Source organism: Emys orbicularis, chromosome 12 (assembly GCF_028017835.1).
Source record: "Emys orbicularis isolate rEmyOrb1 chromosome 12, rEmyOrb1.hap1, whole genome shotgun sequence".
In the NCBI taxonomy this organism is placed as follows: Eukaryota; Metazoa; Chordata; order Testudines; family Emydidae; genus Emys; species Emys orbicularis.
The window spans coordinates 10,872,639-10,889,941 of NC_088694.1; the positions used below are offsets into that span (position 1 = coordinate 10,872,639).

Sequence of the window (17,303 nt, forward strand, 5' to 3'; positions counted from 1 at the left end):
AAACTGATTAACTTCATTTTTGGATGGTTCCACCAATAGGATGGAAATTAGTTCCATATGTTATGCTGGAACTCCCACCTTGCCAGTCTCCAAATGAGGTCATTTTTTGGTGTCAGGGCTTTCACCAACTGAGGTTCAGAAATCCCCTTTGTAACTTATTTTATTTTCAAAAACTTTTCTAAGTTTGTTAAAGCAGTAGAAGGTTCCTCCCCCTAACGCTGAACTTTCAGAAACACCAAGCTGAAGGAGAGGGGTACAGTTTTCCTCTGTGAATGCAACGAGATTTTGCCTATAAATATTTTTCATGGTGGTATAAACAGAACATACCTTATGAAGGAACAAGGGTCTGGTTTTGTAAGTTGCTGACTGCCCTTGGCTGCCACTGATGCAACTCTATGTGCCTGATTCTGCTTTTTAAAGTTAACAGGAGTTTTGTCATTGACTTCACAGGGAAAAGGATTCAGTGCTAAGACTGCCAACATGGATAAACACATGTATTGTACGAAAAAGCATAGAGGGGGGTTTCTCCTCCAATGTAAATTGTATTATTTGATAGCTCATAATTATTTTATCTACCTTCAGCATTTATACAGCACCAATAACCAATGGTTTCATTGTTAAGGCACTGGACTGGGACTCAGATGACCTGGGTTCTAGCCCCAAATTTGCAACCAGCTTCCTGTGTGGTTTAGGTAAATCATTTCATTTCTCTGTACCTCATTTCCCCATTCGTAAAATGAGGATTTAATACAAACATCCCACTTCACAGGAATGTTCATGGTTATAAGGTGCACAGATACTACCGTGATGAGCACCACAAAAACGCCTATAAACAAATGATAAATCTATGCATAGATTTATTGGTTAAAAAATATTCTGCTGCATGTACCAATTCTGAAAGTGTGCAGTATGAGACAACAGGAATTAGCTCCCGTTCCTCATGGTAGTCCCCATTCACACATTTTGGGGGAAATCCTGGCCCAATGAAGTGAGTGGTAAGAAAAAGACTCCCATTGACTTCTATCAGGCCAAGATGTCACTCTCTATTTTAAAAGGTCATTGTTGATGCTGTCTGAGCTATCTGGGTTTGTAGGGTAAATCCTCCACAGTTAATACATTATTTCCCTTAACAGACCATAGAAAGCACCTCTGGAGACATGGCTATTGACTGTATCACACTGGCTGGTGCACATGTACACTAAGTCCACACTGTTAAAAATTCTTGGGTTGAAATAAGTTACTGCACATGCACAGTAGCTGATTTTGAAACCACGACACTGCTACAATTTATTATCATCATTTTTACAAAATACCCAAAGTGATCAGATCATATGGTAGATTACTGACTTGCCAAAGGTTATGTTTTAAATCAAAACCGTTTTTGAGTTATACAAGTGCCAAAAATATCTTGAACCAATCTTTTTTTTAAATCAACCCCTGTCCAACGAAACAGTTGTATAATTTAAAACAGAACCAAAAGTTTATGTTGGAAATTGTTTAAAAACCAACCCTCCAAATCATGCTTGAGCAGAAGCCTTGTATGGCAAGATTTAGCCTGGGGCAATTTGGTGCCAAGGTATAGACTCCCCCTATGGGTTTCTAATGGAAATACTGACACAACCTTAACTATAGTGATGCAAATGTGCCCCTAAAACACTGGATTTGTTTTTATTAATAGAAGTGGTAGTGTTTACATTTGCAGGTATCTTACACTTCAGCATCAATGAATACTGAGTAGAACGAGTAAAGTCTTGGATGTAAGGGTCAGAAATTCCCAAACAGGTGAATGAGACAAAAGGTGAAAGTCCTCAATTATGAAAACAAGAAGTTAAAATAAATAAATGAGGGACGGGGAGGGAAAATAATAAAAGTAGGAAAATATAAGCAAGCATTAAGTTGGAATGGTTCAAATAACTTCAAATGATGGCTACTAAATTAGAGACAGAAGAAAACACAGTTACTAATTAAATAGCAAGCATTAAAGCTTTATGGTTTTGTATTAAAAATAAAAACAAAACAAAAAAGAAAAGCTGTTAAAAATAAGACTTGCGTTTACCAGGCCACCAAACTGCATGGACTACTGAAGAAACTAACAAAGGCAATACTGAGACATTAAGACACACACACACTCCATACATGTGCAACCTGACTTTTCAATACATTGCCTTCTCTCTCTCTCTCTCTCAAAAAAAAAGCATCTCCTAAACATTTCCATTCATATAAAGCTCTATAGGAAAGTTTCTTAAAATGGTATTGTCTTATATATTTCTTCTTTGTTACATATGCTTGTGTATCCTTGTCATTGTCAGAGGAAGGAGTTTGACATAGTTTTTGTATTTTTAAGAGGAGGTGCTTTCTTTTTCTCAGATCAGAGATTACATTCCTTACCATTAGATCCCTCCCTCCCCGTATATAAATTTGGTGCTTCCACCAGCTCCCTCCATGCTTAAAAAGATAAGGGTTGGCACTAAACTTAAAGGTTTTGGCTCCTGTAACAAAAATTAAGGCTCATGTTTTATTTCCTTTTCTTTTTCGTCCCACTTTTACCTATTGAAACCCCGACCCTTAACCTACAGGTAGTGATTCCAATCTAAGAATGTGAGGGCTATTTGGGGTCAGGCGCTTCTACCGATTCACAAGGTTCAGATGGCAGCTTTCCAAATTGTGAACTGGACAGACAGGTTTTTCAAATCTCATTAGCAACTGCAGCCAAAGTTTCAAGACAATTTAGTGTCTTCTGAAAGATCACTAGTCATTTTGAACCAAATGGGGAATGAGATATTACCAACACTAAGTCCTTGCTTTCTACATGTGTGAAAATGAACTAGGGGGTTAATTTCCTCATTAAAGGAAACCACAAAAGCAACAATAACAAAAAATTCTCAATTCTGCATGATTACAGTTCGTAACATTAAAAAGGCATCCGGTACCTGTAGCAAATCTAGCCACACAGACATTGCTGACCACACCCTAGCATTAACTTAAACTGGACCTCTTCCCAAAAAGAAGTTAACGTCTTGTGAAAAAAAGCTAGTGTGAAAGGCAAAGAGGTAATTTTTAAAAAATTCACTGCATTAAGATCCAGATTGGTTTGGGGGAGTAGGTGGGAGGGAGGGAGTGGAGAAGGGCGTTTGAGTAATATATGCTAACACTGTTCTAGATGTGTTATTACAGCTGTAATTTCTGACTTTGTACAAATTGTACACGTAGGTTTAGACACATGAAAAAGTAATACACTCACAGAGACATAAAACACCTAGGTATAAAATATAAAGCAGTGTAGTAGTTACTAAAATTACATGCTCTCTTATTGCTACAGTGATTTTTGCTCTTTTTTCTTTTTACTGTACCACATGTTGTTCTAAGCATATAATTTGCATAAATTATTCAAGTTTAAGAAAAAATCCACACATCTTCACTTTAAGCTACTTATATAGTTAATATAAAATAAAAAGGTTCTAAGATATCTCTTTATTAAAAGAGAGATAAAAATGTCATTTGAAACTGGAATTCAGTGGCCAAATCCAAGGGCGGTGTACACCTTATCATTCTTGTAGTATTATGCCCACGCAGGATAGCGGAGTTTGGTGGGGTATTTGGCCCAGTCTACAGATGGTCACCAGACCTGCATGATGCCTATGTGTTTGGTTTTGTTCTGTTTTTGACTTTTGCGAAAAGGACTATGAATGACCAAAGACTAACATTTATAATTTGTAGCAAAATTTGGTTTATGTAGAAACAAGCCATGTTTTGCATTTGGATAGAGATTTAAATGAATTAAAGCTAAAAATTAAAAAGCATGATGCTGCAACATCTGGTCACTTGTTGAAGACCTCACTTTTAAAGTGGTTAAGTTTGCACAATTTGTACTTTTTTTTTTTTGTTTTTTTGTTTTTTACTAAACAGTATTTTTCCTTCTTTTATAAACCAGAAAAACTAAACTACAGATAAATTTTCCCTACCTTGAGCTAATGCTGCAGATAGGGTTGACAAAGCTGTACAGCGCAATCAAACATACTTACATCTTAGCTCATTGTACAGGTACAGCCATAATCAAGGCACAAAGATCTTCTACAAGTTATTTTTTCAATAAAGTTGTACAAAATAATACATTTTACAGTCTGTACAAGAATAATAATCCAGCAGTAAAATAAAAAAAATGAGGGCGGGGAGAAGAAAAAGAAGGGAAAGACCGTGAGGACTAAAGTCCAGATAATGATTTTTATAGCAGACAGGATCATCAGTGGACAAACGGAAAACAGTGTGTGGTTAACTCTTTCTGCAATCACAGGCCATACGCAGTTCAATTCATAACGTCCATGGTCATCTTAAGACCACCAAGACTGGATTTAAAAATACCCTTCTGAAAGGTAGCGGTTAGTTTTTGCACTGTCTAGGTCTGTTGTAGAATTGTCAGTATTTCCGTTCAAAGCCACATTACAGTCAGAGAACCAAACTCAAGTGTCTGTCTTCAAACTTGGTCTGTGACTTGGCACCTTCTTTTGTCTGATGCAGTGAATGGATACAAAGTTGAGATCATGGGTTATACGATTATGCCCACAACAGTGCTAAATTACCTAAGGTTTTCTCTCCCCATTTTTTTTGTTTGTTTACTTTTTTAATTTTATCCCCAATCCTTTCAGGTGCTCCACATTCAGGGCCTTTAATTAATTTATTTATTTATTTTGTTAACAACAGTGTTAGGGAACCCCCCATGAAAATGGCCTTTAAGTTTTAGGTGCCATTTCAAACTGTCTGAGGGGGACACAAGCAAGCTTAGAAGTGCTGCTATTGTCCAGCAAGGAGAAAAAGTTGAGGGGTGCAAATCAGAGGGAGACTGCAACAGTTCTCTTCCACCCTATGTGGGCAAGGGTTTTTTTTGTTTCTTTTTTGTTTTTCTTTTTTTTTTTTTTTTAATAAGGAATAAGGAGTCCAAAACACAGAAAAAAGTGCTCTCCATCACAACAACTCATATTGGCGAAGGTGCATCCGTTGAATAATGTCCCGACAGTCATTGAAAACCCTCCGGATGTTTTCTGTATCCACTGCACAGGTGAAGTGAGGATAGCAGTAATGTCTTCCATCTCCACTTGCTGTGCTGATTCTCTGTAGGAATAGTACAGAGAAATTGTGTGTCAAAATAAAATTGTCTGGAAAAATTATGCTCTCAGCTGAATGTTGGTGAGGATATTATGTAAGTTCTAAGACAGGGGTTCTCAAACTTCATTGTGCCACGACTCGCTTCTGACAACAAAAGTTACTACACAACTACAGAAGGGGGGACTGAAGCCTGAGCCTGCCCTAGCCCCTGGGTGGTGGGGGCCAAAGCTGAAGCCCAAGGCTTCAGTCCCAGGCAGGGGGTCCGTAACCTGAGCTCCACTGCCCAGGCTTCGGCCCCGGACTGCAGCTAGTCTAAGTCAGCCCTAGCAACCCCATTAAAACGGGTCGCAACTCACTTTGAGAGCTGCTGTTCTAAGGTGAAATCTGGACCCCACTGAAGTCAGTGACAAAACTTCCATTGACTTCAGTGGGATCAGGTTTTTACCCCAAGGATTTAACTTGAGGGGAACAGGGTTGCATGTGGAAAAATTGAGTATTTGGGAACTGAAATGTAACTACAGAGATAAGATAACTTCACTGATTCACATTAATGGGGAAATCTATGTGCAGGTGGGGGAGGGAATTGGCCCACACAACTCCCATAGTGAACTTCCCCCTCCAGAGCACTGAATTTTGCCTGTGTGTCAATCTTCAGCTCCTCTTTACAAACTACACACAGTCTCTCGGTATTTTTTTGGTTCTGGTGTAGATGAGTCCCAATTTTTATTGCGATGCTCAGTATCCCTAATAATAATGACACCTAATTCAGGTACTTATTGTACAAATACTTAAACAATTGTTACTAAAACTAATCAGCTAGCTAATGAGATGATGGGAACGATACAAGGAAATATTAATATTCAGCAGATAATAGACTGATTTGAACCACAACTTCCTTTAGAAGTGACGTAGTGGATGAAATCTTGGCTCCCACTGAAGTCAATGTGAGTTTTGCTACTGGATGTCAGTGGGGTTAGGGATTCACCCATTATCTCCCATTTGAGAATTATGGATTCTCAACAATTATTCTAATCATTTAACTGTGTATCTTGTGAAACAAACGAAAAGTAGCTAAAAAAGATCCAACACCTTTTAAACCTCTAGTTGGGTGTATTACATAGCACGCAGGTTAAATATAAGCCACTGTAAGAATAGGCAAACAGTTCTGCAATATTAAAACACAGTTAAGCTTATGATAGAAAAATATACATAGAAAAAAGAAAATACTTACAAGAAACTCATCTCTAATAAAATACTTGGCCCTTGTAACTCTGGGATCCTCACCAGGCTCTGGTGTTGCTGGTTAATAATAATAATACAATAGGCATTTGTTAAAGTAGGAGTTTCATAGTAATGATTCTGAAAATCATAACTTACCCACTGACCATCAACTTAATGAACTAGTCTTTGTTTTCTGCTCAATTGCAATTTAAACAATGTTCTTAACATAAAATATTATAGTTCTAGTCTCTAATATGGTATCTAAAACAATAAGACTCCAGGAAAGCAACAAAATATGATGGTATCCATAATGTCAGGAACGTGTCAGAATTTAAGGAAATATTAGTGCAAATACAAGCTTTTGTAAGGAACTTACAGGTAACCTGCAACACCATATGACCCCTAATGCCATTGACTGGGTTGAGTTGTACTACTCTGGTTGCAGATAAAGGAACGCTGATGGTCATTAAAGTGAATTAATCTGTAACAAGTATATTTATTTTATAAGTAACCGCATAATATGAGATGGAAACTTCCTTAGAGAGTCGCTTTTAAAAGAAAAGAAAAAAAAGGATCATTAAAAAGTGCTGTCACACACAGAAAGGGTGTTCCCATGGAAACTTGCACCTCAAGGGACACTCCTGCACCCCACCACTGCACTGAGACTGCAGTGGAGTCCAGCAACAAAGTGTGTAATAAAATGATAGCATGTTGAGATGCCTATGTGTATGTCCAACAGATGATGTCCTCTAATGGGACTGAAGAAACATTTAAATTACAATTTGTCTGAAAGATACTGAACATTCTTTCAGCTTTGGAAATTTGCTTGTTTTAAAGTTTATCTGAAACTTCCAATAAATGTTACATACACAATTAACATATACTATAGCCCAAGGAAGTGGTACTTTGATGATACAGGTTTATTAAAAAGATGAGAACAATGTTCTTACCATCCTCTGGTGTAGTGTAGCGAGCAAATTCTGGAAAGTAGTCTTCAATTTTAGATTTCCCTGCCAAAACTTTCTCTGCTAGCAAATCCTGTTTATTCAGGAAAAGAATTACTGAAATGGTCCGTAGCCACCTAAAGAAAATTGAAGCCAAATATTGTTAGAACGTATGGCTGAGCTTAAACATCAATAACAAAAAACATAATGCACTACACACTTTAGAGAAGTGGTTTTCAACCTGTGGTCCACAGACCTCTGAGGGTCCACAGACTATGTCTAAGATTTCCAAAGGGGTTCGCACCTCTATTTGAAATATTTTAGGGATCTGCAAATGAAAAAAGGTTGAAAACCACTGCTTTAGAGAATATATTCATATTCTATACTATCACAGTTTCTCTTAAGCTTATTTTATTTTTTTCCACTATTATGACTACCATTTTCCCAATATTGTGTATTTTTTTTCCATTAGATTTTAACTGTGTGTTAGTATTCCATATAGCAGGTTTACAGTGGCGATCAAAGATAATGATTGACTGGGCCATGTCAGAAATAGAAATGGTACACTTTATACCAAAGATTAACTTTATCAATATAACACAGTGTTACTAATGCATGTGAAATTAATGATGAAACTTCAATTCATGGACCTGTTGTTCCAGATACTCTTGAAGAGGTTTAGTGCTTCTTGAAGCCGATTGGTCTGATTGTCCTCTCGTATAACCATGTTGTAGCTACTGCTGGCCACCACAAATATGATAGCAGTCACATCTAAATCAAGAAACACCCAGTAGTTAACATCAAGATCCCGATAAAATCTTCAAGAACCCCAGAGTTCTATGAAACTGTAAAGCTTCCAGCTTCACTAAGGTGGCGAGGGGCTGGCCTAAAACTATTGCCTCCTGCTTTCTAGGTGTAAGAAATAAGAAAGAGGGGGCAGTAGGGAAGAAAGCATAACAGAGGCAAGTGGGAAGTCAGAGGACTGAAAGGGATGCAGGATAGTGAAGGGGAGTGAAAAGAATAGAAAGAAACTATAGAAAAAGAGGAAAGAAGGATCAGAGACTGGAGAAAAGATTGAGAAAGATGAAGTGAGGTACAGAGAAAAAGGAAGTGAGTTTTAAAAGGAAAAGAAGAATGAAAAAAAAAAAAAAGAGGGAACTAAAAAGCTAAAAATCAACTCTAGGGAGCCACAGGGAGAAGAGAAAGCAAAGATGCCTTTGGGGAGAACTCCAGAGCAACTGCACTTTTGCTTCCATGGCAATAAAAAGCACAACCACTGAAATCACATTAGTATGGCCCCTTCCCAAAACCTTTTTCTAAAATGATATTCCTTGGAGAGATGAGAGGAAAGATGACTGAAGAAAAGGTAAGGAAAGAAAAGAGAGGGATGAAACAAAAGATTCACTGTGAATTCATGGTTGCAGTCTTAATCCCTCCCACTGCATACTATACCTCTCAGAGGGACACTGCCTCTTTCCAGGGAGACATTCATAGAATCATAGAATCTGAGATTCTATGATTCTATGTGGCTGTGCTGCTCCAGACCCCTCATACTGACTTCCAAGCTCATCTGCCTCAGACATCAACAGCAGGAGAGATGAAGCAGATCGTAAGGCAACAGGAAGAGGAAGGAGCAGAGGTGAAAACTGAACGGATCTTTTATTAGTAGGGCAAAAGGAAATATTGCACAGCAGTCCCATGCATATCCCATTGCTCAGATGAAATTATGGCAGCAACTGTAGCTGAATAAAAAGCAAGTAAACTATGTTCTCTCTATTTAGCATCTTCCCTCTTCTATGAGCTCATTAGAACTGGTCTAAAAAAGGGGGAGAGGAATTGTGTGAAATTACATTTTGCCCATCAAAAATTTTCAGACTTAATTTTTTTAACTAGATCTAGCTTTACAAAATTATGTGCACAAAAGAAATGCTTCACACACAACTGATGTACAGACACCTCTGGGGTGGAATGCAGCAGCTGTACAAAACTCACACACATTAGGTTCAGGACACAAAGAGGACTATGGACAATTGAAATTACTGGGGGAGTTTATGAAAGACTAGATTACTCAAAATGAATTTTGGCCAGGACACAAAAAAAGTGTTAACAGTCCAGCTCTTGTGAAAAGTGCATAGGACTTTTAAGTGCCATTTTGCTATGTTAGCATTCTAGAGGCAGGAGCTTACCAACAGTTTTTCCCAGCAAGGGGGTTAGAGTTTTCCTGGTCAATTTAGACAGGCGTAACACATTCTATACGATTATTTTAAAAGCTGTCCTACAGAAATACATGGGTGCCTAAGGTGCAACAATTTCAAAACTCAGTGGAAAACTTTATGAGCAGTGCCACTCCCGACCTCAATTTTACAACTTATCCAAAAGATAGAACCTCCAAAGGGCTCCCTAGCACCTGACTGCGGCAATGGTTCACTATTAACTTGGAAGAGTGGCACCTACTAGGTCAGCAACATAGCTTCTCTTACACACAATAATGTGGCATTTTAATTTGATCACCCGTATTTATGCTACATGTAGCCCTTCACTTGTTAAGACAGAACAGACAGTTTGGAAATGAACTGTCATGTCGTGGGCAAATCACAAAAAGGAGAACTTATTAAATGATAGCAGGAAGTTTGGGGCAGCAGGAAGTTTGGACAAACTATTTTAATTTACCCAGCTTCCTTTCCTTCCCACCTAAATTTTCACTCAAGACATTCAAAACAGTTACAGTAGATTACATGATGATACAAATTCCAGCCAATCTGTCTGTTCAAAGAGACACCTTATGATTCCAGACAACTAAAGAGGACAGGAGTTAAATCTCACGTATTGTTATTTACATTAAAATATTGCAATGAACTTTTTTTTAAATTTTATAAAAAAAAATCAATTCCAAATCTTACCATTGAAACACTGGATCCATTTTCGGCGTTCATCTCGCTGCCCTCCAACATCAAACATGCTAAAGAGGAAAAACTCTTAGTCACTTACTGTACAAAAACACCGCTGCTCTCCTGACTCTGACATACAGTATTTAAAGTAAGGGTAAATGCTGTATGTGAATTGAGCATGTAAACAACCCCAGGACTCCCATTTTTTAGAACCTAATGAGACAAAGGACTGCCAGAATCTGCAGGTAGGAGTAACAGCTTATTCGCCAGTGCAAAGAGGCTTTCACCCCAAAACGTAATGTAGTACTTTTAGGGCTTGTCTACATGAAAAGTTAGAGTGTGGCAAGCTGGGGTGTAAATCTACGGCAAACAAGACAACTGCACATTAACTGTCCGCGTGGATGGACCCTGCTATTGCGCACTAAAAGTTTTACAGTTCTGTTTGAAATAGCAGTATGTCACAGCACACTACCGAACTTTTAATACGTGGTAGCAGGATCACCCAGTGACTTAGTGAGCTATACATTCATACCCTGGCTTGCCGCCCACCAAGATTTCATGTAGACAAGCCCATTCCCTCATTAGCACTAAAAAGACAAGAAAAGCTAGAATTGCTGAAGCATATCACAGGGTTCTTATTTGTCCTCACTGATCAAAGAGACATTTAATAAAACTACTACAATGAGAGGTTTCCTCACACAGATACTGTAGATCTAGGTTCAACAATATCAGATTGATATTTAAGAGTCAGCATTTTTGGGTCAGGGCCATCAAACAACCGTTAAGCACCAGCTCCTTATAAACTGGAAAAGGGAGGAAAGTGTGCATCTTCTGTTACTCTGATACACACATAGATTTTGGACAGCTTTGTCAGTACACTGATTTTAAACTTTTATTATATATGAAACACGACAGACCTGGAAGAAAAGGAGGCACAGAAGCAGTTCAAAGAAAAGTTTCTCTCTGTTCTTTTATATTTAGATAAAACTGGTTGACAGACACTCTCCAAGAGACAATATGAAAGGCAACAGGAAGGAGAGGAAAAGAAAACTATAGGAAACCAAAACAGAATTAAAAAGGCAAGCAGAGTACAGACCAACTTCAGAGTTCAAATTAGAGATTAGGTCATAACATGAAGAGATTCGGGAAAAAGAATCTAGGTAACAGCTCAGACAGTGTTATCTGTGGGTATGTCTACACAGCACAAAAAGACCTGTGGCAGTCGGTCTCAGAGCCTGGGTCAGCTGACTTGGGCTTGCGAGGGCTTGAGTGGAGCTAAGAATAGCAGTGTAGATATTTGGGCTTGGGTTGGAGTCCAGGCTCTGAAACCTGGTGAGGGTCAGGGTCCCAGAGCCCGGGCTCCATTTTAAGCCCAAACATCTACACTGCAATTTTATGGCCCCGCAGCCTGAGCCCCATGAGCCCCAGTCAACTGATACAGGCCAGCCACGGGCGTTTTATTGCAGTGTATACATACTCTTAGTACTGAAGCAAATACAAGATCCCAGAGTACAATTTTAGGTCCCAATCTTAAAAGTGAGATATGTATAGGTAGGCCCCATAGCCTACACCAAGTGCCACTGAAGTCGGGAGAGCTCCACTCAGATGCAGTGGCCCACCTGTACAGATTGGGGCCTAAGTGACTACTTTCAAAAACTGTGCTCTGTGGGGCAAATTGTATGCAGTTTCCACTGAGAACAACGAGAGCTGCAGATCCTTACAAGAGGGCAGAATTTGTCCAATAAAGTGGTTTTTGTATACACCTTCTTTTAAACATGTGTGTGTACATATCTTCTCTTAACTCTACTGCTGAGCACTTAAATAAAATAACCAGACATGGCCCCATTATTTTAATATTATTCACAAAAGTGCACTTTCTGCTTCCTCTCCTGGCTTTGCATAATCAGAGAAGATGATACAAATGCACAAAACAGGTATTTTGGAAGGCTAAAGTGCTATATATACATTTGTTGTAAACAAAACAGTATCCCTTTTAATGTCAGCTGCATTAAAACAGAAGAAAAGATGTTTGCCATTTAGAAAAAAGCAGAATCAGGAGGAAAGTTATTTTCAGGCTTATAGAAAGATAGAGTAAAGGAGAATCAAGTTATCAAAAAGCTTTATCAAAACGTGTGCGAAAAAACCACCAGTTCTTTGGTATTAAATCAAAAGCAGAAAGATGTCAGCCAATTCCCATGGTGTTTTTAAACCTTAAAATGTAAAGCTCCTAGACAGAAGTATCTGAAAAATACTTGTTTTCCGTTAAGTGTTAAATTCAGCAATAATGAAGGATACTTACTGAAAGTTTACTTTGTCCACCTGAAACTTGGTTTCAAAAATTCCTGATGTCAAAACTCTGCATCTCAGCAGGTCCTAGAGAACAAGAGAAAAAGTCATTTTATTCAAAGCAGTGATTTGATTATTCTTCAAACCTCCAAATTTGAAAAGAAAATATAATAAATTGCTGAGTGCTGCTCTTGTACTCAGTGCTGAAGAGAAAGGAAAGGTATGTGAAGTTGGGTGAAGGCCCCCGCCCTAAAAATTTGTACACATGCTTAACAAGCATTTGCACAATCGGGATCCGAGTGCCAAATCCTGAGAACCAAAATGGGAAATGCAGGTGCTGAGCACCTCTGAGGATGTGGCCTTCAGATCTACTAAATCTTATAAGAGTCCACTGAAGGTCTGACGTTCAGGTGATGAGCCACAACTTCCACTGATTTACAGAGGGGCAATGAATGCTCAGCTCCACCTTTAAAAATCAGACTATAAACTTCTGAGCATAAGACAACAAAATTGTCAGGTGAATAGTGGATGGCTTCGTCACACAGCAGTGCAAAATAACCTACATTTCTGTTTCCCCACACGAGACAGCAACATGCCCTATAGACTGAGAGACTACATGGAACAGGCTCACTTTGAGAAAAGTAGATGCTTAACATGCTGATATAGGGATAATAAAATGTTAAGCTTTTCAAAATAGATAACTGAGCACACTCTGCTATTTGCTTATCCTGTAGCTTGGTGAAGTACAGTTAGGGACAACAGATGCCACACAGCAATTGTCATCCCAAACATCACATTTGTGTTAAAAAAAGGAGCAACAATCTACCAAATAACCAAAATGATTATGGCTTTATACGTTCAGGAATGTATCGGGCTGACATTCCCCAAAGGCTACCCCCTGTCTCCCACTGGAGTTCCTTTTAAATCAAACAAGGCTCTTCCCATAGGGTTTCTTTCTCCAGAGAACCCAGACTTGCCCCAGGGGAGCAGTGATTAAAACCAAACTGTCAAGTCTAGTATTGAGGCTCAAAGCAAACACAAAAGGCTTCTTCCTCCCTAGGTTCCCGATTCTCCCCAGAGACTCGAGGGTTAAAGGAGATGTAAGCGGGCAGAGCTCTCCCAATCACTGGGAGACAATTCCAGCTCCTGCCTCCATCCGCTGTCTCTCCTGTTATCAGAGAAAATGTGCTTATTTTCTGCTTCCCTTCCCAGTGTGTCATGCTAGGGAGGCCTAGACACCCCAGCATCCCCTGGCACTACATTTCCTAGAAATGCTTTTGGCAGAGGGGTTGGGGGTACTGAACTTGCCCACACTTCCGGGCCTATTCCCAAGCCCTAAACAGACTGCAGCCTGGATTCTCTCCCAATCCCAGTCTTGCAAGAGGGGGGTTAGGAGGCTCTTCCAGACACTGGGCTGCAATAACCTTAATGAAGTGGCACTTTATGGAAGATTTCTCCCCTTCTTCCCAATACCTGGCTCCTGGGGAAAGGCATGGGGGCTCACATTATTATTGGTAAGAACTGGGAACTCAAATGATGGAATGTTATGTGAAATAGATTTTTAAAAATGTGATCATATTAGGGTTTTCCTGTAGACACACAAAACAATCAGATCCCCAGAGCTGCCAACAAGTGAGATAGCCATTAATAGGAAAGTTGTGATACTGGTGTACATAAAGAGCAAAAGCCACCAGAGGTGTTTTGCATGGATTGGGAAGCATGTAGACAGCCTAAAGCAGAGGTTCTCAAACTGTGGTCTGCAGACCACTCCATTCAGGTGGTCCACGGTTAGTTCCTTCTAAAGTGTGCACATGGGCTTCCAGAGCAGGGGAGAGACTACTGATATTAAAATAGGAGTTGTGTGCTTTTATTTGTAGAACAAAAACATGTTAATTATTATTTAGGGTTTTTTATATCGCATTTTTATCCAAAGCGCTTTACAATAGTTAGCTAACAGTACAAACAACATTTGGAAAGATCATTAAGTGGTCCGCCAAGACCCTGAGCAATTTTCAAGTGGTCTGTGAAAAAAAAAGTTTGAGAACCACCGGCCTAAAGGATAATTAACATAGAAGCAAATAAATATAGATAGGCTTCAAATAAATTAAATCTTGAAAGTTCATGTTCTATCAGGAGACATAATTTTGAATCTGACTGAAGATTTTTGAAATCCAGGACTTAAACTACCATGGTTACTAATCTTGGTATTACTGGGACTGTACTGGGCACTGTTACAAATGGATCTTACATTGGACCATACAGATAAGACCACAAGAATGGCGTAGAATATTAAAGAATTTATGAGTGCATTAAAAGCCACTCCCTTATTGCACTGATATTATATTAAAACAATCATAAGTTAGTCACTGTTTAAGCTTAAAGAGTCACACCACTATACGAAATCCAAAGGTTAGATAATACTGTTAAATCGTTAAACAAAATGGCTGCATTTTACAGACACTTATTTAACAGCAAATTGTTGCAAACTTGCTAGTTTTCTTGAACACTTATATTAGACTATTTCAACATGCGTATATTCTAACTAGATCCATTTGTTAGGAATGATAATTTTTAAATAAAATTCTCTGATAATTAAAAAGTTAAATATGAAAAAACTAGAAGCTGACAGGATCTAGAATCTGTGCAAGTTTAAAAACACAAGTGGCCATCTTCAAAATGTCTGAAGACAAGCACTAGTCCACATGGGCATTCTCCTGCACATGTATGAAGTTCCACCAAAGTCAATGGTCCCAAACAAGCACATAATTAATAATTACACACAAAGCTCCTGCCATCACTGGCCTCCAATATAAAATTGAAACATTAAATTTATGATTTAATATTTGCAGGCTAATCTCTTTGCAATTCAAAAAGAAGCTTTTCAGGTAATCTGTGTTTATTTTTAATACAAATAATTGATCCCAATTAAAAAAAAAAAAAAAAGAAATAGTTTTTAAGAAACTCAGCTTTTAGGAGGATAAATGAGTAAATTCACCCGCAAGTAATCTCAAGAGCAAAAGATACAAATTAGTCTCTCCTCATCACAGTTGCTTGAAACAGTCCTGGGAAAATTAACACTGCAGCTGCGTCATTGTAATGTGCGCAGTGTGTAGCCGCTCTTTGTCGCCAGGAGAGAGTTCTCCCGGTGACTAAATAAAACCACCTCTAATGAGGGGCAGTAGCTTTGTTAGCGGGAGAGCATCTCCCACCGACGAAGCGCTGTCCACACTGGCACTTTTTGTTGTTAAAACTTTTGTCCTTCAGCGGATGTTTTTTCACTCCCCTGAGCGACAAAAGTTTTAACAACGAAAGTGCAGTGCAGACATGGCCTAACATTTTTGGCTACTTTTCTGCAGAAACTCACGTGCACGCTTTATGGGACTAGTCATGCACAAAGTCAAGTGCATGTGCATTGTGTTTTAGGATTGGTCGTTTGGTCCTCAAACGAAAGCTCAAATTATTTGCAAACAAAACAAAAGCTACAATCCCTACACTGACAAAAATAAAATGTTGTTGTTGTAGCTGTGTTGATCCCAGGATATTAGAGAGACAAGGTGAGTGAGGTAATAGCTTTTACTGGACCAACTTCTGTTGGCAAAAGAGACAAGCTTTCGAGCTACACAGAGCTCTTCAGATCTTGTCTTTTTCATAAACACAACTGGTCCGATAAAAGATATTATCCCCACTTTGTCTTAAAAATAAAGCACACTGACAAAGCTGCCTATGTACAAAGCTCTTTTCCAGTAACTCTGGAGAGACTATTAGAACCATGAAGGGACTGTATGTAGACTACTAGAGGAAATTAGATGAAAGGGTGATTTTAGAAGGGACAAAGAAAATCAGAGTTGTAAGTGGGTAAAAGTTGGTCTGCACTTCTAAGCCTTTCTGAAAACAGGGGTTAGATAAACTGAGCATTAATTAAATTTCAGATCATCATCAACTATTGGAAAACTTACAAATCAGAAATGACTACACTTATTTTATGACCATTCAATCTGGTAACTTGAGAAGCGGTTCTCTCCTAAAGAGGAAGCAATCTGTCAGAATGCTCTTTTTTCTTTTTGTGGTAATTAAAGACTGACTTTTTTACTTCTTGAACCCTGATACTGCCTTAAGATCTACAATGGCAGACCCCTATGGCCCATGTGGAGTCCACTGGAGCTCTACACAGGTACAGGAAGTCTGCCTTCATGGATCCAGTCACAGGATTGTGTCCTTAATTTATGATGAGTTGGCCAGTTCACATAAAGAACCTTATTTTGTTCAATATGAGTTAAAGGGATTGCAACAGATTCTAAAGAAATAATCAAAGGCTATTTTGATGTAGGGAAATGTTTAGAAGCATCAAGTACTGTTAGGGAAGCCACCGTAATAGAAAGCTCTACCAAACCCTAACAAAACATGTCCTACTACAGACCTCTGGCCACTGGAATGGGATTCATTTTGAAGGGGAGGGTGTTGATTCTAATCTATCCATAGCAGCCTGACCTTTAACATTCATTAAGTTGTTTGACCTGTGGACAGGGGCACAAGAGCTCACTTGTGCGGATCCAATTGCAGGATCAAGGCTTGGTTATGGACTTGAGTGTTTTAAAACGGATGTTGTTGTTGAACAGCATGTTAATGAATAAAATCAAGGACTGCCACACATTTTGCTTATATAGTTAAAGTACAGTTCAGCTATGTACCAAAAAACTGACAACTGCTGACTACCTGGCTTCATCCAGGATCCTATGCATTATAGAGTAGTAACTGGTCCATAGTTTGTTATAATTAGGTTTCCCTAGCCCAATTAGTTTTACATTTGCATACTCTACCATAATGTTAATTTAAATCTTAGAAACTGACGTGCTAGCTGTACTTT

At 38.7% G+C, this 17,303-nt stretch overlaps 1 protein-coding gene across 4 annotated transcripts in view; it reads right to left on the reverse strand.

The window, feature by feature from the left end:
* Window positions 1-1,258: 1,258 nt before the first annotated feature.
* GNAS (GNAS complex locus) overlaps window positions 1,259-17,303 on the reverse strand; it is a 146,230-nt gene continuing 130,185 nt past the window's right edge. For all 4 annotated transcript variants that reach the window (XM_065414878.1, XM_065414879.1, XM_065414880.1 and 1 more), the window contains 6 exons: window positions 12,453-12,526; window positions 10,166-10,224; window positions 7,916-8,036; window positions 7,272-7,402; window positions 6,332-6,399; window positions 1,259-5,106 (listed from right to left, as the gene is read on the reverse strand). In XM_065414878.1, coding sequence (XP_065270950.1) covers window positions 4,960-5,106; window positions 6,332-6,399; window positions 7,272-7,402; window positions 7,916-8,036; window positions 10,166-10,224; window positions 12,453-12,526 — 600 coding nt within the window. In that variant the 3' untranslated portion in view covers window positions 1,259-4,959. The remainder of the gene's footprint in view (window positions 5,107-6,331; window positions 6,400-7,271; window positions 7,403-7,915; window positions 8,037-10,165; window positions 10,225-12,452; window positions 12,527-17,303) is intronic.